Genomic DNA, 22,775 nt, shown 5'->3' with positions numbered 1-22,775 from the left:
GAGTGTAGCACTAGAAGGCATAGTCGCAGAATAAAGGAGTGTTTATTTAAAACAGATTTGTGGAAGAATTTCTTCTCTGAGTGAATCTTTGGAATTCTTTATCCCAGAAAGCTTCCCCCCCCCCCCCACCATTTTTAAATTTAGAGCATCCAATTCTTCATTTCCCAATTAAGGGGCAATTTCGCGTGGCCAATTCTCCTACCCTGCACATCTTTTTTGGGTTGTGGGGGTGAGACCCACACAGACATTGAGAGAATGTGCAAACTCCACACGGACAGTGACCCGGGGCTGGAATCAAACCAGGGTCCTCAGCGCCACGAAACAGCAGTGCTAACCTTCATCCCAGAAAGCTGTGGAGGTCAAGCCCTTGAACATTTCCAAGGCTGAGATCGATAGGCTTTTAGGGGAGTGAAGGTAGGAAAGTGGATTTAATGAGTGCTAGATCAGCCATGATCTTATAAAACAGCAGCGCAGACTAAAAAATTTGAATGGCCTATTCCCATTCCTATTTCCTATGGTCTTATTTGCTCCTCGGCCCCTCAGGTAAAATAAACATGGAAGTGCGGCCCCGCCCACTCAAAAAGGTTGGACAAGCCTACCATAAAAGTAACAGACCCAAGTTAGCAACTAAAGATTGCAATTATACAACAGAGCTCAAACTACTCAAAAGCATAGGAGATTCAAAGCTCAGTGGCAAATTACCTTGCTTCTCTTCCTCAGCCCAAAAGTCAGGATCAGCATATTCGATCTGACAAATTCTTCTGCAAACTGCCTCTTGGTATCTCTAGTAATTTTTTGAAACAAAATAGCAAAAATAAGAAAATATTGAAAAAAGTGCAGACTGTAAGACTTTTAAAACACGGCAACAAGAAGAACTTGCAAAATTAAGTTTCTCTTGTCAAATGTGGATGCCCTAGGGTATTAGCCTCGGCTTCTGGATTGCTAGTCACGCAGGACTGGTTTAGCTCACTTGGCTAGCCAGCTGGTTCATGATTGAGAGTGAGGCCAGCAGCGCAGGTTCAATTCCCGTACTGGCTGAGGTTATTCATGAAGGCCCTACCTTCTCAACCTTGCCCCTCGCCTGAGGTGGTCTTCAGGTTAAACTACCACCAGTCAGCTCTACCCTCAAAAAGGGAAAGCAACCTATGGTCACCTGGGACTATGGTGACTTTACCTTTTACTAGGTCACAGTGAGATCATAGTAGATTACCATTACCACACTGTCATTGTCTCTATCCACCCCCAACTCCTCCCCACAAAATTAAAAGTTTAAAAATTCACACATTGTTAGAGATTATCCGTTCGCCCACAAACGGAAACCTTTAGAAATCACTAAACTCCCTATAAAAGTCGGTTTGTTGAATGAGGTATACTTGCGTTTACCAAGTCATTATTATTGCTGGAGTGCCTTTGAAAGTCTCATTTTCATACTTGTGCAATGTCAAATTTCTACAAAACCCAGGCCATCGCATATGCTTACTTCCATCTCCTCTATTCTCTGTAGCATGTTCTCTAGAGTAGAACCATCTTGCAGCACCAAAGCTTCGGAATTAGCTTTTATATTTAGCTCCAGATTCAATAACTCCTGTGCCGTGTCCTCCAGCAGCTCATCTAATAGTTTTTCACCAAGGACATCCGCACTCGCTGCAGCCTGTAAGAAAGTAACACATACAATTTGTTTTTTACAATTAATGTGCTGACATTTTTACAGGGGAAAAAAAAAAAATTTTCTACTGGTCCATAGTTGGATAGAGTTGGGGTTGTTCTGCTTTTTACAGGAGAGGATGCCTGCTAAAAATAATTGTAAGTATTTTAAAAAAGAGTTGCAACCCATTGCCAAATCTATAGCATCAAAAGGATCAAAGCACCATTGCCAAATTAGGATATGGTGGGTTTATGTGGTCAAGCTGAATACCTTGAATCACCAAACACTACCACCGTCGCACTTTGTCGAAATAAAAAAGAAAAATAGTGTGGCATCCACCCCAGCACCCAGAAAGAATTGAGATATATTCTTTGTGAGCCCCTCCTCAGTATATTTAACAGGCCATTACACTCATGGACTGCTTGCTTGTACTGGAAGAATATTCAAAGTTCCCCTTTTTAAAAAAATGGGTTAAAAAAGGCAAAACCTGGGAATTATTAGCCTACTTAGTTTGACTTTGGTTATCGACAACATGCTTGAAGGGGTTACAAGTATACAGAAAAGCTGGAACAGTGTATTAGTGATTAGTGTAGTAGGGGCTGGTTTAGCTGGCTTGTCATGCAGAACAAGGCCAGCAGCGCGGGTTCAATTCCCGTATCTGCCTCCCCGAACAGGCGTCGGAATGTGACGACTAGGGTCTTTTCACAGTAACTTCACTGAAGCCTACTGGTGACAATAAGTGATTTAAAAAAAGAAACCCGGCATTCCGTGCATTTGGTGAGAATGCCGATAAGAGTTGCAATTCCTAAATCCTTCCTTTTCGATGGCTTTTTTCCAGCGTTGGGAGTCCTTTCCAACCATGATGGTGCCAAAGAGGATTATCTTATCTTCCTTAGAAATGTTGAGTATGGTGTCCAGGGTGGAGTAGAAGCCTTCTTTGGACTCATCATTGGAGGGTGGCATGTGGCGCAGTGGTTAGCACTGCTGCCTCATGGCATTGAGGACGCAGGTTCGATCCCGGCCCCGGGTCATTGTCCATGTGGAGTTTGCACATTCTCTCCCACTGTCTGCATGGATCTCACCCCACAAACCCAAACTAAATTTATATATTTTTTTAAAAAATCATTGGTCTCAAAAGGGTTGGGATGTTGGCACTTATGACCATTGCCTGCTGGTTCTTGGCAAGTTGTCAACAGCGATTCAAGAGGCATTTGCTGATGGCGTGGGAGCTCCAAGAATCGGTTGATGAGTTCATTCTTATAGCAAATCTAATCCCATGCATCCCGGGCTGCTCATCATGTTTTCCTCTCCAGGTGGTGTAACCACTGCCTTCTTTCCTCAGTTGCCCTTCGCCTGCAGGGCAGCAACATCTGTGTTGAAGTGGTCGAGTTCAAGGGCAGCAAAGACAGTTCTCCATTCCAGTTGATTGCTTTGCTCGTTATCCATGAAGGTTCATACACCAGGTTCCAAAAGGGAGTTTAACTTTGAATTTCTGGAGACTTCCGGTGGCGGCTCTGAAGGAGTAAGTCGCACATTTGGTGGCTCCCGCTCATATCAGACTTTTGGACCTTTTCCCCCGATTTTCTACCGGACTTGAACTGTAAAACTGAAGACAGAGGCAATCGTGTACTGAATTCCCACATCGGTGCATGGAGAGAAGGACTAGAAGTGCTCGTAAAGGCAGAAACAGAAAGACAGAGAAGGCTTGGGCTGAAGCTGCAGCAGGAGACAGCATGGCAGAGGACCAGACCTCTGGTTTGTCGACCCAGCGGTCAACAGAGCAGCTGATGCAAGTTATTCAGGAAGGCTTTGCTAAGCAGAAACGGGACTGCTTGGACCAGATTAAAAAGTTGATTGAGCGGCTGGAGCTTAGATTGGACGCCCAAGATCAGGCGTTCCAGAAGGTGGAGAAGGCGCTGGCCGAGGAGGAGGAACATCAAACTGCAGTGGATTTGGAGGTGGGGATGCTGAGAGACCAGCAGAAGAAGCTCCTGGAGAAGGTGGAGGACCTAGAGAATAGGACCTAGCAGGCAGAACTTGGGAATCGTTGGGCTCCCAGATGGGTCCGAAGGAGCGAACGCTGGGGCATACGTCGCAGATATGTTTGAGAAGCTGCTGGGGGATGGGGCATTCTTCCGACCCTTGGAGGTGGACAGGGCTCACAGAGCACTCGCGAGAAAGCCGCAAACGGGAGACCCCCGAGGGCAATGGTGGTGAGATTCCACAGGTACTTGGATAAGGAGTGCATTCTACAGTGGGCCAAGCAGACACAGCTGTAAGTGGGACAATAGTATCCTGCAGGTCTACCAAGACCTGAGTATGGAGGTGGCCAGGAGAAGAGCAGGCTTCAACCAGATTAGGTTGGTCCTTTTTAAGAAAAAGGTGAAGTTCGGACTGTTGTATCCGGTCCGTCTCAGGGTCACGTATGAGGAACAGCACTTTTATTTTGAGTCGCCGGAGGACACGCTGAAAAGGAAAGGACTGGCGGCGGACTGAGAACTTTTGAACTTTGCTGCAATGTTAATGTTTTTTTTTCTTTTTATTTCTCTGTTCTTTAAAAAAAAGTTTCTTGGTTTTTGTTTTGTGGAAGCGGTTTGTAATGCCTTCGGTATTGATTTGGGACCAGTGGCAGAGCTGAGTGAGTTAAGGTTTTCATTTGCACTGTTGGGCGATGGAGGTGTGCTTGTTTAGATTTTGGTGTTTAGCTGTCGGGCAATTGTTTGATGTTGGAGTATGTTTGTATGAGCTGGGGGGGCGGGGGAGAGACACAATGGGTGGGAGACTATCTGGCGCCAGGGATGGGCGCCACCAAGCTAGCTGGGCAGGCTAGTGGAGGGTGTGCATGTGTTCGGTTTATTAAAGGGGTTGGGTGACAGAGTGTTGTCACTGGTGGGGGGGGGGGGGGGGGGGGGGGGGGGAGGAGGAATGTTCTGCTGACGAGGGAGGGAATTGGGCTAAGGGACAGAGAGAAGGTTGGGGACGGAGGCTGCCTAGGGGCAGGCCGGTGGAGGCGCAGAGCATGGGCTGGAGGCGGGCCCAAAAAAGGGGATGGCTGATCGGCGAGGGGCAATGAGCCGCCCAACTAGGCTGATCACATGGAATGTTCGAGAGTTAAATGGGCCGGTCAAGAGGGCACGTGTATTCCCGTATCTTAGGGGACTGAAGGCGGATGTGGTAATGTTGCAGGAGATGCACCTTGGAGTAACTGACCAGATTAGATGGAGGAAAGGCTGGGTTAGTCAGGTCTTTCACTCGGGACTATATTCAAAGACTAGAGGGGTCGCGATCCTAATCAATAAGCGGGTGGTGTTTGAGGCGGGTAGAATAGTTTCGGATGTGGGAGGTCAGTACATTATGGTCAGTGGGAAACTGGAGGGGGTGCAGGTGGTATTAGTAAATGTGTATGCGCCAAATTAGGATGATGATGTGGAGTTTATAAAGAGGATGCTGGGGAAGATACTGGACCTGGACTCGCACAGGTTGGTCATGGGAGGGGACTTCAACACAGTTATTGACCCTGGCTTGGACTGGTCAAGCTCGAAAACGGGCAAAGTATCAGCAATGGCAAAAGAACTAAGAGGGTTCATGGAGCAGATGGGGGGGGGGGGGGGGGGGGGTGGATCCATGGAGATTTGGCAGCAGAGGGTGAAGGAGTTTTCACCGTTTGTCGACTTCTTCGCGGAAAGTTAATCGTCAGCAGAAGGGGAGGGGGGTTAGTTTATCTTAGGCGTAGGGGGTTATTAAAGGTGGGACCTGTAAGGGAGGGAGATGACTTTTGCACTATGTTTATAGTTTCATGTACATTATTTATTGTGTTGTTGTTATAATACCAAAAAATTTTTCTGGGACTTCCGGTGCTGGCGGGCGGGAGGCAGCCGCACACTGGAGGGCGCCCACTCGGGAATAGAAATTTCAGAGTTTTAACACCTGGTCCCGGAGGCAAAAAAAGCTGTAAGAAGGCACAGGGAGGAGAAATGTTCAAGTTTGGGGAAAAAAAAGACCGTGAAAAAGGGGGTTAATGAAAGTCTACCGGTGAGTGGAAAAGTCAGCGCAGGAACTGTAAGGTAAGCGGAGGCTGGAGCACCAGGGAGTGCCACATCGCTCACAGCAGAAGAAATGACCACGGTGATGGCTGTGGAACTTGAAAAACAGTTCACAAAACACATCGAAGCAAAGAAGAAGGAGATGGGGCAGTATTGAAAGTGCTGGTGGAGGAGGCGATTACCCCGGTGAGGGCGGCGGTATTGAGCGCAGCGGCAAAGGTGCGGGAGCAAGGAGAGACACAGAAGGAAGTGGAAGAGGCATTATCGCAGCACAGTGATCAACTCACCTCGATGGGGAAGGAGTTGCAGAGGGTGATAGAGACCAACAAGGGAATGCCAGCCAAAATCAAAGACCTGGAAAACAGATCCAGGCGACAGAATCTGAGGATTGTGGATCTGCCCGAAGGGGTGGAAGGCCCGAGGCCGACGGAGTATTTTGCCACGATGTTGGTGAAGCTATTGGGGGAGGGAGACGATCCCTCCCGACATGAACTGGATAGGGCTCATCGGTCGTGGAGGCCTATACCAAAGGTGAGTGAGCCGCCAAGAGGAGGAACGGTGTGTTTCCGTAGGTATAGCGTGAAGGAGAAAGTCCTGTGCTGGGCAAAGCAGAAGCGGTGGTGCAGTGGGCTGGAGCTGGGTATACGTATATACCAGGACTTTACGGTGGAGCTGGCGAGGAGGCGGGCTGCCTTCAGCCAGGTGAAGAAGGCACTGTACACCAGCAAGGTGCAGTGTGGCATAGTATAGCCAGTGAAGTCAAGGGTGACCTACAAATCCAAGGACTTTTATTTTGGGGCGGAGGAAGCGGCAGAGGAGTTTGCGAAGGCAGAAGGACTGTGGCAGAATTGAGAAATGGTTGTGTACCGATGTAGCCTCATGTAACTTTATTTTTTTCACTGCGGTTGGTGTATGTACTAAATGAGTCGACACTGTATATATTTGGACAAGGGAAGAGATGGGACTTTCATTTGCAATGATGTTCTTTGGGGCTTGGGTGTGTATGCTGAGGTTGTGTGCTAAAGGGGATTTCTTAGTTTTCCTGGGACCGGGCAAGGGGGAAGGAGACCCGGGCGGGGGCCTCCACGCTGGCCGGTTTAAGCCGGCCAGTGAACGGGAGTGAGGTGGGGGGAGGGGCTGCGGCCATCGGAGCCCGGTAGAACAGGTTTCGGTGAGTCTAGCAGAGGTGAAAAGTTGGGGGAAGGAACAGGAGGTTCGGGGGAAGAGTTTACAAGTGGAGGGGAGGTGTCTGGGGGGAAATGTCTACAATTCATGGGTGTCATTCACGGTACTCTTTCGGGGATTGGATGGCGTTGTATATTTTGGGGGGGGGGGGGGGTAGACAAAGACTATATATGTCAATGGTGACCATAGGCGATTCCTGATTCCTTTTTCTTTTTTCCCCACCTTGGGAAGGTTTGTTTTATTCGATGCTTATACTATCAAGTGGGCCATTGTTGTTGGTAGGTGGATTGTCATTGTATTCGTTACCGTTTAATGTTTTTTGGTGGGGTGTAAATTCTGATGAAAATGGAGAATAAAAATATATATTTTTTAAAACTTTGATTTTCTGACCACAGGTAGATGAGCTTGCTGGGTGTGTTTTCAGACAGAATAGATATTTTTAGGGCACCTCTTCTAGCTCTTTCCCCATGCGGGTCGAGAAGAGTGGATCCTGAAGAGGGCTGCTCGGTATATACCATCATACAAAACAAGAGCAGTACTAGGCTCTTTGACCCAGTCTGTTCCACCATTCAACAAGATCTGTTTGTCTGTGTTTCAAATTCCACATTCCCATCTACCCCTGATTAGCTTAGATTAAGGGAATCTAACCACCAACGCCTATGGAGGCAGAGTCCAGAGTCACATAATCTTGAGGGAAACTATTTCTCGTCATCTGTCCTAAAAGGGCGACCCCTAATTAAAAAGTGCCCCCCCCCCCCCACTCCCACTAGTTCTGCTCTCAGGTGGTGTATCAGGCTAGCTCCTAGAAGAGCTGAAATTCTTTGTGAGGAAGGCAGTTTTGAAAGACACTGCCTGAGATTGACAAAACCCAGGCCAAATAAGATCTCTCTTAGTTGTATCTGCAATTGAATGTGTAATTCATAGTTTATAACCAACCGTAATTCATGTTTAACATACGGATTCTGGATTTTAGATCAGTGATTACCCAAGACAGTATCTGGCTTTTGCTTTGACTCTTGTATAGTAAAAAAGGTCCTGCTTTAAACCATGGAATGTTTTGGCTTTATTCTTTTGGTACATAACTGGTATTTTGGATTCAGATTCCTTTTTGAATAAATGATACTGGTCTCGACTAATATCATAACAGAATTGTAACAGAAAAACAAGTTCAAATTCTACTTCAATTAGCACCAACTTGGATGTGGAGCACTATCACTTGTTTATAAATCTATTTACCTTTTCAGCAACTTGTAATGATAGCTGATGTTGTAGTGAAGAGTCTTTGATTCGAGTTCTCTTCTCCCAAGAATCACTTACAGCCTAATGAGTAGAAAGAACCCACATTTATGTAATACCTCATCACATCCACAGGCTGACTCAAGGTACTTCAGAACCAATGTATTACTTTTCAAATACGGTCAATTCTTGTATTCAGGTGAACGCTGCAGCTATGTTGTGCATATTTTTCTTGTCTGTCCTTTGGTGGCCTCCTAAGCTAACAACCATCAGAGAGGCATAAAATCTATCATAACAGACTTCAAAATAATGCTGCAGGTAATTCAAGTGGGTGCAGCACAAGAGCAGGGATAAAGTCAAGAAATCTGGAATCTCCACTGACTACAGATGAGCAATGAGCAACTTAGCTGAGCACATCAGTTGAGAGGCAAATATATCTCAGCAAAGAAAACTTACGCTAGTATTGCCTGGTACATTTACATTTCGATAAGGCACACACCATTAATGCGGCTCATGTTTCCAGCACTTCAGCAACCCTTAATACTTGATGTTCAAAAAGCAATTATGGCCCATACTTTTCTGTTAAAGTAACCATGAAACTAACAGTGTTTGCTATTTTTCATGCACAAATGGTACATCAACTTCAGGCAAAGAACAGACCGAGGTTAGGCTCAAAACAACCAAAGGTTGATGTCCAAGATGCACCACACTGTCATTAGGATGTGAAAATGGCATCTCTTTCTGCTTCACCATTGGATTGCATTGTATTCTATTCACATTACTGTACTTGCACAGGAGATACAAACTGATCTTTCTATTTTGTCAATCTTGTCATTTAAAGGGTACTTGGAGCAGTCTAGATAACGGTCTCTCAACTACTGCAAGTATGGAGTCTAATAAATGTTAGAAGTTAACTTTCCCATGTATTCTTCTCTCTCTCATTCTAACCTTTTGTTACCTCTCTCATCTCTATCTGTATGAATTCAACAACAAAATTCATCCACTCCATTCTCTCGGTCCTGGTGCTGTTAATTTCATATTCATTCAATTCGGTTGGTTAAGGAGTTACACTGTTGGTATCCAAATGAACGGAGCAAACAAATTTCCAGTTTATCTCAAAGTGAATTGATCAGCTCTCACTTTCACCAACTTGGTCCTGCAAAAATCTTCAGCCCTAACCAACAGCAAACACAGTTAGTTGTAAGCCGTACTACAATAGAATATGGCCATTTATTTTTCCCATCAGATGAGGGGCAAAGGAAAATAAAGAGAGCACTACAACTTCAGTGAGCCTTAGACTTCATTCAGCAGAAGAAACACTGTACTGACTGTCCAGTGAATAAAATGTGGAACCCTTAATTGAAAGCAGCTTCCTGAAATCAATAACGTACTGAACTGAATGATGTCCGATATGATGTCTGCAATCTGTCTCACCCTATTGGAGGATAAAACTCACATGTAACGCAATTCCAATGTTGCCAATGTAGCAACATTGCCAGCACAAGTGTTTAGGTGCCCTGCAATCACATCATCAGAAATCAAACACTAGAGTCAACAACTGCCCTGGCATTTTGACAATTGCACAGCATTTAGTCAGAATATAATGACCGAGGTGGCTGTAAATTCACAACATTTGAAAAGCAAATGTTCGATTGTTCGGACTTCCAAGGGAGTTAGAGCCAAGTCAATTAAAGCAGTATATATTTGATACCTGTGCTTTGTCCAACAAGGGCTGAAGCTTCTCCCGAATTTCCTCCTCTGCTTTTACAATCCATTTGCTGGGGGAGTCAGCTTCAGATCTGAAGAATATTTAAGTAAATATTTTTATATCATCCATAGTCTAATTTTATGGCTATATTTTAATTTTAATTTCTTTCAAAACTCTGCAGCTGGGAAGCTATGGATATATAAATAAATCATTTTGCTTTTAAAGTTAGGTCATTGGTACTACGAGGCGGTGGCGTAGTGGCATTGTCACTGGACTATAATCCAGTGACCCAGGGTAATGCTTAGGAGTCCCAGGTTCAAATAAGACTATGACAGATGCCGGAATGTGAATTCAATAAAAAAATCTGGAACCAAAAGTCTAATGATGACCATGAAACCATTGTTGATCATCACAAAAGTTCATCTAGTCCACTAAAGTCCTTTAGGGAAGGAAATCTGCCATCCTTACTTGGTCTGGCCTACTTTTAACTCCAGATCCACAGTAATGTGATTGACTCTCTCGCAAGACACGCAGTTCAAGGACAATCAGGGATGGACAACAAATTGCCAATGATGCCCACATCCCAGGAAAGAAGTAAAAAAAAAGTTTTAAAAATCAATGAGGATTCAAGGATCCTCCGAAATGTCGGATAACCGACATAAAAACTCGAAGTTGCAGAAATAGTACCTAATTTTATTAATTCTGTCCATTTCCTTTATGCAGAGTTCATTGAGCTCCCTCATCCTGCAAGCAGTCTCAGAATCAAGCCAAGCCAACCTAAAATTAGTTTAAGAAAAAAGAAATATGAGCAACATGAAATTTATGATATTAAGATAACACTACTGTTAGTGTTAAATCCACGGTAGTCAGAACGCATAGCGTTATAACCCCAATGGAGATCACGGGAAATCGTATAGTCATGATCCCGGGACCTCCATTGGGGTTATAACACCATGCGTTCTGCCGATCGCGGATTCAAACCTGGCAACGAGGATGGGATGTGATCCCATGCGTACAAAGCACAATGGATCTGCATCCCATCCTCGTCCCCAGTGTTGAATCCGCGGTAGGCTGAATGCAGTGTGTTATAACCCCAATGGAGGGGCCAGGATCACGACTATACAATTTCCCATGACCTCCATTGGGGTTATAACAAGTAACAGAAACTAACGGAGGTCGGCAACGTATGCCCTTAGAGGGACATTATATTGTGGCTTTCAAAGAAAAAGGGCGGAATTCTCCGTTCTGCGACGTTGAAGTTGCGATTGGGCAGAGAATCACGCGTCGGCCAAAAATAGAGAGTCATCGGGTGCCCAACAGAATGCCATGCTCCAGTGCCTCGACAGTAGCACGAATGCATTCCATGCCACACACTGGTGTGACATGCAAATTGTACAGGAAAGGCCGTTGGCATATCATTAACAGGCCAGGTCTCCCATGAGGCTCCGAGACCTCCACCAGGTTGAATTACTGGCGGTGAGGTTCACTTGTGGTATTGAGAAATTGGAAATGGGCGCCATGGTTGCTGAGGGAGAGAGACGAGAAGTGTCCAGCATTGCAATAGTTTGCTGACAGTTGTGCCGCTGGTCAGTGGCATCTGCCAGGGATAGGAGTAGTAGTAGGGGGGGGGGGGGGCGGGGTCCACCCCAATTCTTTCAGCAGCAAGGGGTTTCAACCATTTGATGCAACATTTTTTGATAACTGATACTAGTTAGAAATCCAACAGACACGGATGCTTGCTGGATAATATACACAAAATAATTTAGGAAGTTTTCTCGAGAAGATTATTGTGGTGTTGAAAATAAAAATTAATACAGCATCTGCAGTCATTTTAGTTTCAGTCCCGTTGAGACATGTTTAAAAAAAAACCTTCAACCTTGGGAATAGTAGCATCGGAGAATAAAATAGTATCAAGCACACACAGGCCAGTGACATGGTTAGAGTAAAATAATTTCTCTCTACTTTTCCAGCCTAGAAAATAGCACTGCATTATTTTTCCATTTTCCCCACACCAATAGTCCTCTGACTGCCAAATTAAGGATAGTTCTGTGCTATGAGTCGATGAACTGTATAAACTATAGACTGCCCAAACTAATTTCAAATAGAAACATTATGCACATTGCCAAGGTACTTCAAACGACTGAATCCAACCAAATGATGAAAAAACACAAGTCCAGCCCTCTGCATTATTGCCTTTCCTTCCGCATTTTTCAAATAAACTGGTCCACATCTATAACAATTTTCCAAACAAATCATTGATGCAGCTTAACTGCAGGGAGAACAATTTTCAAACTAGCAACAAGTAATTTTAATGTTAATATCAGAATATTTTTCAGACAGAATTTTTCGTATAGAATGAACAATGTGTAGCAAAAGATGAAGCATTGGAACCATTTGTCCAAGGACAGAACGTTGCAACTGAAAGCATTAGAATTTCCTGGAATGCATGAAAATGGGCCAAATGGCTTCCTGAATTTTGTAATTATTTTGGAATCAATGCTCACTGAAACTAGCAGCTCTACCTGATTGCTTCAGTCTTTGCAGTTTCTTGCCTTTCTTGTTCCATTTCCTTTAGCAAGTTAGTTTGACTTTTGTCTGCAGGTTTAGATTTGCAACATTCCAACCTTGTTTGCTGTTTCTTCCATGGAATTCTAAGCAATCACAAAAATTATATTCTAGTCACACACTAAATGTTTTAAAGAGTATTTGTCTAATCCAACAATAACAGCAGCACGGGACAAATTTACATTTTGCGTGTTGCAACTAGAATAAAAGCAATCATATTTTAATCATACTGCGTCAAGTTTATAATAATTATCTTTCAAATAACTGAAAGATTCCGTTTTTGTTCTTTTTATTTGCACAGGAAACAAGACAACGATGTACATGTTCTGGTATATCACTGAAACAACATAACATTTGCGTTTGCACATTATTGCACAGGTTACTTGCCGTTTAGAAGATGCAAGGGGGGAGGTTGGGTATCCTGGAATCCAGGGAGGTCTGCTTTCTTTAAGTGGTCCCTGATTTTTCTTTAGTTCTGAAGATACTGTAGCTTTCTGAAAGCAGGCTTGCATTGCAAGAGTGCTCTGTCCCTTTTGCAACTACATTCCATAAATTAAAAGAAAAATAAGCAAAAATGGTGATGGACTAAATTACTTGACCTTTCAATATAATCAATGAGATTCAATGAAGAATTCTAAAACTGTAGTTATAATGGCAGATGTTCAGAGCCAGCAACAAACTTTGCAGTCATTCACAGTAATCTCTAGTTACTATGCACTGGTCAGAAGCCAAATACATGCTTATGAGAGGTTAAAGCTGGCAATGTGGAGTTGCACTGCTGCCTCTTGTTCAATTTCTGACTGCACAGGTTTTAACACTATCAGTCCAGACTCATGCTTGATTGGATAATTGTCCCAACTTCACAGCATTACAGTGATTGCTATGCACAGGTTTCATCAGGAAGACTGCAACAGTGCTGCCTGTGGAAGAACGGGACATCACAGAGAGCAACTTCTGGAATCCCACTTTTAATGCAATGTGAAGTCAGAAACCACTGTCAATTTCACCGTGTGATAACAGTGAACACTGATAGTATTGCTATTATTAGTACAGCAAAATCCAGGCCATGAGATTAGTACGAAGAAAGCACCAACACCAACCACCCTTATAAATACAACCAGTGAGCAAACTTACGCATGACCTGTTAGGCAGCAGCACTCCTTTCTTAGTTGCCTTTCTTTCCGTAACAGATTTTTTCAAGGTTCCAACACGCTGTAAGGCATCTAATCCAGCCGTCAGCACAACATTCCTATCAGGAGTTGGAGGGTCTTCCTCCCATTGTCGTTCCTCATTTAGAGGTAGGGACTCTTTACCACATTGCTGGGCTCTGGGAGGTTCAGCATCATGGAAACTTTCATCTGTGCAGAAAATGTAATCTTAAGAAACCACATTCTATTTGATGGTGGCACTAATCCAAAAATATTTATCTTTCTGTCCTACAGTCAAATTAATAATGGAAGAGTATTTTCACACAGACCATGAAATATTTGTTGTTTCCGAACAAAATTGTACAAGTGAAAGAACATTGCCATTTTTCCAAGTACGAGCTAGTATCAGTTACATTTAGAAAAACAACTGCACAATTTGTGACAAACAAACCAAGTGACTAAATTCTCACAATTAACAGTATAGAACATTAACTCAAATATTGCAGAACGTGTTGGAGACAAAATATGTGTCAGAGAAAAGAAAAGTGTAAAATTCTACAGACAGCAAGAAAAATGGGAAGCAAACATACTTCATGACTTAGTGAAACAGCTAAGAAAGAAGTTGAAAGAAACCAGAGTCTCAGTAAACTTGACCCTCATGTGCAATCAATGCAGGATAGCAAAGTCAGGATAGCAAAGAATGTTGAAATAAAAAATAAAAAAAACTGCAGAATATAGGGAATCATGACTAAACGGCATAATGTTGTGATTAGACCACACCGGGAGTGTTGTGTCCAATTTTGGCCATGATTAGGATTCATTATAATCATGTTACTTTATAATTATCTGTAACAAAGACAAAGTAGAATAATTTTGCTCTGCTAATGGTAGGTAAAACTTTGCATTTCACGCAAATGTAATTTCAGAAGAGATGACTTGCTAACTTGTGTAACGAGAAATTGTCCACATCACAGACACATTTAAATCTTCCCCTTTTCTCAATATTAGTCTCAGATTTGAAAGGGAAAGTTTTAAAGAAATGAAATGACTTACCAATCTGCGCTGTCTTAAGAGGAGGCAATTGCTTTGGAGCACCTGGAACATTGTCCTTTGAGATGGATGTTTTTTGTGCTCTTTCAGCAGAACGGCTTCTGTGTCTACCTAGGGATCCTTTTCTGCCTGGTGGGGAAACACTTCGGGCTCTTTGTGGCAATTGATTTGATTTCTTTTGAGGAAGTTGCTTCCCAAGCAGTGAATCCAGGTCCTGATAAATCAACAAAATTAAACATCTTTGGTCACTGAAGTAAGACTTTATATTCAATAATGAATATTTTTCTCTCTCCATCCTTCATCATACAGAAAAAGGGGGTATTTGGGGGAACACAAATAAAATAATGGAAATATCTAAAGATGGTATTTTTTTGCAATTGAGGGAAGAGCAAAGGGAACCAGGTTTGCAAATACAAAAGCGGGTTGCAATAAAAAACAAATAGAGAGGAAAAATAAGATTTGATGTTTAAATCTGAGGATTAACGACAAAAACAAATTCTATGACAAATGTACAAAATAACAGTTAGGCTACATAGAATCTTCAAATCGTTTCAGCACAAAAGGAAGCCATTCAGTCTGTTGTGTTCATGCTAGCTCTCTGCTTGAGCAACTCATCTAGTCCCACCACTCCATTGTCCTTTACTTGTAGCCCTGCATTTTTCTCTTTGGATAATTAGCCAATTTCCCGTTAAAAGCCATGATTAAATCTGCCTCCACCACACTCCTTGCGTTCCAGATCTTAACAATTTGCTGTGCACAAGAGCTTTCATACCACCTTTGGCATCATTCTTCTTAAATCACTGTCATAACCCTTCCACCAGCTTCTCCCCACCTACTCTGTTCGGACTTCATGATTTGAACAACTATCAAATCTCTTCAACTTCTCTAACCCAGCTTCTTCAATCTATTCAAGTAACTTGAACCTTCAACCTGGAACTAGTGTGTTAAATCTACCTGCACCCCCTCAGAGTGCCTTCACATCCATCCTAAGGTGTGGTGCCCAAAGGTGGACAGAATACTCCAGGTGAAGCTGAAACTATGCTTCATAAAGGTTTACTGTAATTTCCTTACTTTTGTACAAGCCTTAATAAAACCAAGGGCCGTGTATGCTTTATTGACCACTTCTTCAACCTGGATCATCAGCTCTAGGGGCAACATTTTAACTTAAATTTGTTAAGTTTCTGCTGGAGTTTGTGTTTAATTACACTGTCCTCAATGGGCTGGCAATTTGTTAATTAGTTTAAGTGATATTCTCAAAAGAGTGTACTCCCAGATCTCCCTGTTCCTCCCTGTTCCTGCAGCGCCTTGAGAATTTTACCCTATATTTTATATTGCCTCTCCTTGCTCTTCCCACTGAAATCCATCACTTTGCACCTTGCTGCATTAAATGCCGTGTGTCTGGTCATTCCATTTTTTCTCCTGAGGCAATCGGTCAGGTTTGAGAGCTGCTTTCTTCCACTCTAGTTCAATAGGTTGCGTCTGAGATGGCTGCTAAACCAATCTGCAGTCTGACACATGCAGGGCAAGCAGTGCTTGGAGGGCCGACGAGGTGAGTTGTTGAGAGATTGTGTATTCTCCAGTTTCTGCAGGAACTCAAAAGATCTTTTCAGCACGTTCCAAAACGAAACTTATCCATTTTGGTCAGTCACCAGCCAAGGACTCACTGAGTCAGCAGGGAGCAAAAGACTTTGATCTGTTGCTGAGCCTATGCCTGGCTACTGATTCGTATGGGTTTTCAGCTTCAGCTAGTGGTCGATTCAAGATGGAGCCTGCAGGCCTTGGGAGGTTCAACCAAAATGTATTTAAAAGATGTTAGCACTACATACTGTGATGTTAGACTGCCAATGACATCATCTCTGATGGTGTCACTATAAGACCGTTCTCTCATAAGATCGTTCTTAAGTGTCCCTGTTCAGCTACAAGGCTGCTTGTGGGGAAACACCAAAAACAGTATGAATACATAACACAGCTGGCCCAGCAAGGAAGATTGAACATGGGCCTGGAAAGCAGCAAGGATTTGGGACCAGAGTCCAAAGATTTGAGGCCCCAGCTGTGATGGGGAGTACTTGTGGGGAACTGGGCCCCAGCAAACCCGCTCTACACAAGGGGGATACGCATCTTCATATGATCAGGCCCGTTCTACCGACTGGTCTATGTCAATCATAGAATCCCTACACTGCAGGAGGAGGTCATTCAGCCCATCGAGTCACACCAACCCTTCAAAGGAGCACTATCCTCGTAGTCCCACCTAACCTGCACATCTTTGAACACAAAGGGGCAATTTAGCATGGACAATCCACCCAACCTGCAGATCTTTGGACTGTTGGAGGAAACTGGAGCACCCGGAGGAAACACACGCAAAAACGGAGAATTTTGCACAGTCACCCAAGATCAGAATCACACCCGGGTCCCTGGTGCTGTGAGGCTGCAGTGCTAACCACATGAAGCCTCCGCTATCTTTCTCACAGTTCACAATATTTCCAAGTACAATCCACAAAATTTTGAAGTGATACCCAGAACACACTATCATCAATATTAGGCATATAATACCGACAGAGAGGGAACTGCACTGTATACATTCCTCCAGTCCAAAAAGCTATTTCCTATCACTTACATTAATATTTCCTATCACTTAACAAAACTTTGTACCCACTATCTCTTTTATTCCAGTTTGTCTGCCCATTATGTGGTAATTTATCAAACACCTTTCTGAAGTCCACTTACATCATATCAACTGCATTATCCTTAGTTACCTCATCAAAACACTCCAGTTAACAAATCTTTCCTTCATTAATCTACATTTGCTCCAGCGGTAGTTAATTATGTTCTGTATTTTTATTCCCAAAGGCTGCAATACAATGTACAGTTTTGAGCTCCATGCTATACTGAAGATAAGGCATGTTCAACATTAAACTAACCAACATGGTAACAAAATAAAAAGCAGAATACTGCAGATGTTGGAAATTGGAAATAAAAACAGAAAATGCTGAAAGGCTCAGCAGATACAGACTTGAAACATTAACTGTGTGTCTCTCTCTACAGATGCTGCCAGACCCAACAGCATTGTGGGCAACGAAGGGTGGGCAATAAATGTTGGCCTAGCCAGCGACTCCCACATAGTGTAAATTAATTTTTTTAAACCTGCTGAGTCTTTCCAGCATTTTCTGTTATTACTTATGCAGAGATGATAGATCGAAGAGAGAAATTAAAGCTGAACATCGTTAAAGACTGAGGGGGGAAATTAATTTTCGTTAGTTGGTAAAGAGATGACAAAACTCACAATCTCAAAGTACTAGATACTAAAGGGGGTTAGTTAGAAAAAATTAAATGTGCAAGCAAATAATTAATGGAAATATAAAAGGCTTTACTACAAATGGCAATCGTTGCTTATTCGATTAACTGAATTACAGCTTTCTAAAAAAAGTACTGATAAAGAACAGAGAGAGTTTGGGCAGAAAGCAGAAGATGGGACTTTGTAAAATCAGTTCAATGAAACAAATTCATGGAGTTAAAAACTGAATAACTTTGTACACAAATTTACTACACTCCAATGTTCCAAAATAGCCTATTTTACACTAAATGAGAGGATAATTTGAGCTTGCATATAGCCATTAGGAGGGATGGAAAAAATGGCAATCCTTTGGCAGTCTGTTTTGGGTGTTTTAGGAGTTCAAAAACTCTGTTAAAGGTGTCGATATTAAAGAGGCGTTCCTAAATTAAAACCTCATTTTAGCACAGCAATATTACACATTATTTCTTACATTTTTTTACAAAGACTTACCTCAACTTGCTGAAGGATATTAATAATGGTTTCGGATATAGAAGAGTCCATATCACTTTCCATTCTTGCAGAGCAAAGGGAAAGCTGTCGAATCAACTGACCCAACTCCTTGTAATAGGTAGGAATCTGCTGTTCGGATTGCCCAGAAAGCTGACCAACAAACATTTGTAATGCACGCACAGCCCCTCTATGTGCAGCTGCCAACCGAGTCATGGCTCGAGACTGAAAGATGTAAAAATTGCAACAACAGCCATTTCAGAAACATTTATGTTAAACTGTTGTCAATAATTTGATAGGTAGAATCATTGTTTATTAACCTGTGCTTTTGTTAAGGAGGAGCATCACCCAAGGAATTGAGCATCACCCAAGGAATTGCCATGTAGCAAAAGCAACTGCGAGCTGATAACATCACAGTGGGGGAAATGGGGCATTTGGGACCCGTGCCAACAAGTCAAACAGCTATATATCTATCCCCTTAATCAATCAGGTTGAAAGATCACAAAATAAATACAGCAAGAGTGAAAAAGTACAAATTAGAATGGGAAAGGTCGGAGGCTGTTCAGAGTTGGTTTACTAGATTGATAGCTGGAATGAATATGGTTGGAAAGTTTGGGCTTGTTTCCACCAGAGTTTAGAAGAGAGTGAAGGGTGTCTTGATCGAAGTATACAAGATCCTGAAAGGTATTGACAAGGTGGATGTTGAAAGGTCGTTTCGTCTTGCAGGTGAATCCAGAACTAGTGGGCACTGTTTTAAAATTAGGGGTAGACATTATAGGACAGAGATAAGAATTTTCTTTCCTCTCAGAAGATTGTGAGACTTTGGAACTTTTGGCTCAAAAGGTGGTAGAAGCAGAGTCACTGAATATTTAAAGCCTAGGTAGATAGATTCTTGCTAGGCAAGGAAGTCAAAGGTTATTGGGGGAGGTTGATAGGGAATGTGGAACTAAACAATCAGCCATAATCTTATCATAGAATTTACAGTGCAGAAGGAGGCCATTCGGCCCATCGAGTCTGCACCGGCTCTTGGAAAGAGCACCCTACCCAAGGTCAATACCTCCACCCTATCCCCATAACCCAGTAACCCCACCCAACACGAAGGGCAATTTATCATGGCCAATCCACCTAACGTGCACATTTTTGGACTGTGGGAGGAAACCGGAGCACCCGGAGGAAACCCACGCACACACGGGGAGGATGTGCAGACTCCGCGCAGACAGTGACCCAAGCCGAAATCGAACCTGGGACCCTGGAGCTGTGAAGCAATTGTGCTATCCAATTGAATGGCAGTGCAGGCTCGAGGGGCCAAATGGCCTATTTCATCTGGTTGTTATTCAAACCAGGTAAAGGAAGAGAAATAAATGAAAAGTGCCAATAACAAAAAGCTTTAATATTTTCACATTTTAAAATCTCTAACAATTAAAACCTGAAGGAATGTGACTTCAAGCTTGTAATAGCAAATGTGTGGTAGCCGAGAAGTTGATTGTTAAGAGCACTTAGGCTGGGATAAACAAGACTTCATTTATATAGCATGTTTATTCCTATCTACAAATACAACAACCTCGTGCCATTCAATGTATTCACCGTGAAGAAGGCTGCAAAGTGCTGTTTTTTGCAAAGCTAATGATAAGAGCAGTAAAACTTGGACATCATATTTGGTCATTTGAGTTTTAACAACACATCTGCCCCTTCTCCCAAATTTGGTATACCATTTGCACATATATAAAATGGTGAGCACCATTAACCCAATTTATATTGACAGGAAAATCTGGAACAATATATTCTACCTGTTGTATCCAAATAATAATTTAGTTAAATCAATAAAGGTTGACTGTAATATTGAAGAAATGGGACGGGGGGGGGGGGGGGGGGGGGGGGGGAAACTACCCTAGCAAAATTTAGAACATACATAGGACATTGGAATGGCCTCCTTGTGCACTTCGAGTCTGCACCGACCCACATTAAGCCCTCACTTCCACCCTATCCCCATAACCCAATAACCCCCTCCTAACCTTTTTGGACACCAAGGGCAATTTAGCATGGCCAATCCACCTAACCTGCACGTCTTTGGACTGTGGGAGGAAACCAGAGCACCCGGAGGAAACCCATGCACACATGGGGAGAACGTGCAGACTCCTCACAGACAGTGACCCAGCGGGGAATTGAACCTGCGACCCTGGCGCTGTGAAGCCATAGTGCTATCCACTTGTGCTACCGTATTGCCCATTTTCTCTCACTTGAAAACAAAAACAAAATATGCTCTTCTTTAAAAGAAAAATATCCAATTGCACCAAGATACATGTTTGTCCAAAAACAAAATATTTAACTTTCCTTACCTTTTTGGTATGTTTTATTTTATGTGGACTTTGTTTCTCTATCTCTTCCTGTATTTCATTTACCTTAATTAAACAATACAAATGAGTACAAGGTCAGGAGAAACAATTGCCTTGATCAGGCATAAGGGCATAAACAAATCTGGTTTCATTACCGGCATTTTCAAATGATTTGGATACAGAACACCAGCTGCTAGATCTTCACAAAATATTTAAAACATTGTTGGAATAAGTGCATTTTGAAACCTGTGTTTTTGAAAAATTCATATAAATACTATCCTGTCCAGTATATTCATTATGTTCCTTTTTCAGCTGCTACATGAGTGCATTCATTATGTTCTGTTTCAGCTGCTACACATCTCAGTTTCCCAAAACGTGAAGCAGGCACTCAGTGGAGCACATATAGAACATAGAACAATACAGCGCAGTGCAGGCCCTTCGGCCCACGATGTTGCACCGAAACAAAAGCCATCTAACCTACACTATGCCATTATCATCCATATGTTTATCCAATAAACTTTTAAATGCCCTCAATGTTGGTGAGTTCACTACTGTAGCAGGTAGGGCATTCCACGGCCTCACTACTCTTTGCGTAAAGAACCTACCTCTGACCTCTGTCCTATATCTATTACCCCTCAGTTTAAAGCTATGTCCCCTCGTGCCAGCCATATCCATTCGCGGGAGAAGGCTCTCACTGTCCACCCTATCCAACCCCCTGATCATTTTGTATGCCTCTATTAAGTCTCCTCTTAACCTTCTTCTCTCCAACGAAAACAACCTCAAGTCCATCAGCCTTTCCTCATAAGATTTTCCCTCCATACCAGGCAACATCCTGGTAAATCTCCTCTGCACCCGCTCCAAAGCCTCCACGTCCTTCCTATAATGCGGTGACCAGAACTGTACGCAATACTCCAAATGCGGCCGTACCAGAGTTCTGTACAGCTGCAACATGACCTCTCGACTCCGGAACTCAATCCCTCTACCAATAAAGGCCAACACTCCATAGGCCTTCTTCACAACCCTATCAACTTGGGTGGCAACTTTCAGGGATCTATGTACATGGACACCTAGATCCCTCTGCTCATCCACACTTTCAAGAACTTTACCATTAGCCAAATATTCCGCATTCCTGTTATTCCTTCCAAAGTGAATCACCTCACACTTCTCTACATTAAACTCCATTTGCCACCTCTCAGCCCAGCTCTGCAGCTTATCTATATCCCTCTGTAACCTGCTACATCCTTCCACACTATCGACAACACCACCGACTTTAGTATCGTCTGCAAATTTACTCACCCACCCTTCTGCGCCTTCCTCTAGGTCATTGATAAAAATGACAAACAGCAACGGCCCCAGAACAGATCCTTGTGGTACTCCACTTGTGACTGAACTCCATTCTGAACATTTCCCATCAACCACCACCCTCTGTCTTCTTTCAGCTAGCCAATTTCTGATCCACATCTCTAAATCACCCTCAATCCCCAGCCTCCGTATTTTCTGCAATAGCCTACCGTGGGGAACCTTATCAAACGCTTTGCTGAAATCCATATACACCACATCAACTGCTCTACCCTCGTCTACCTGTTCAGTCACCTTCTTAAAGAACTCAATAAGGTTTGTGAGGCATGACCTACCCTTCACAAAGCCATGCTGACTAGCCCTGATCATATTATTCCTATCTAGATGATTATAAATCTTGTCTCTTATAATCCCCTCCAAGACTTTACCCACTACAGACGTGAGGCTCACCGGTCTATAGTTGCCGGGGTTGTCTCTGCTCCCCTTTTTGAACAAAGGGACCACATTTGCTGTCCTCCAGTCCTCTGGCACTATTCCTGTAGCCAATGATGACATAAAAATCAAAGCCAAAGGTCCAGCAATCTCTTCCCTGGCCTCCCAGAGAATCCTAGGATAAATCCCATCAGGTCCCAGGGACTTAACTATTTTCAGCCTGTCCAGAATTGCCAACACCTCTTCCCTACGTACCTCAATGCCATCTATTCTATTAGCCTGGGGCTCAGCATTCCCCTCCACAACAGTATCTTTTTCCTGAGTGAATACTGACGAAAAATATTCATTTAGTA

At 43.1% G+C, this 22,775-nt stretch overlaps 1 protein-coding gene across 6 annotated transcripts in view; it reads right to left on the bottom strand.

Moving 5' to 3' along the window:
- The window catches only part of kiaa0753 (KIAA0753 ortholog), a 99,433-nt gene that overhangs the window by 18,603 nt on the left and 58,055 nt on the right, over positions 1–22,775 (bottom strand). For all 6 annotated transcript variants that reach the window (XM_072469527.1, XM_072469528.1, XM_072469526.1 and 3 more), the window contains 11 exons: positions 20,695–20,757; positions 18,362–18,583; positions 14,584–14,794; positions 13,517–13,740; positions 12,770–12,921; positions 12,340–12,468; positions 10,505–10,594; positions 9,821–9,908; positions 8,110–8,193; positions 1,481–1,651; positions 703–784 (listed from right to left, as the gene is read on the bottom strand). In XM_072469527.1, the coding sequence (XP_072325628.1) occupies positions 703–784; positions 1,481–1,651; positions 8,110–8,193; positions 9,821–9,908; positions 10,505–10,594; positions 12,340–12,468; positions 12,770–12,921; positions 13,517–13,740; positions 14,584–14,794; positions 18,362–18,583; positions 20,695–20,757 (1,516 nt within the window). The remainder of the gene's footprint in view (positions 1–702; positions 785–1,480; positions 1,652–8,109; positions 8,194–9,820; positions 9,909–10,504; positions 10,595–12,339; positions 12,469–12,769; positions 12,922–13,516; positions 13,741–14,583; positions 14,795–18,361; positions 18,584–20,694; positions 20,758–22,775) is intronic.

The sequence above is a fragment of the Scyliorhinus torazame genome, chromosome 12, assembly GCF_047496885.1.
Source record: "Scyliorhinus torazame isolate Kashiwa2021f chromosome 12, sScyTor2.1, whole genome shotgun sequence".
Classification (NCBI taxonomy): domain Eukaryota; kingdom Metazoa; phylum Chordata; class Chondrichthyes; order Carcharhiniformes; family Scyliorhinidae; genus Scyliorhinus; species Scyliorhinus torazame.
This window is presented reverse-complemented; position numbering and strand designations above follow the sequence as displayed.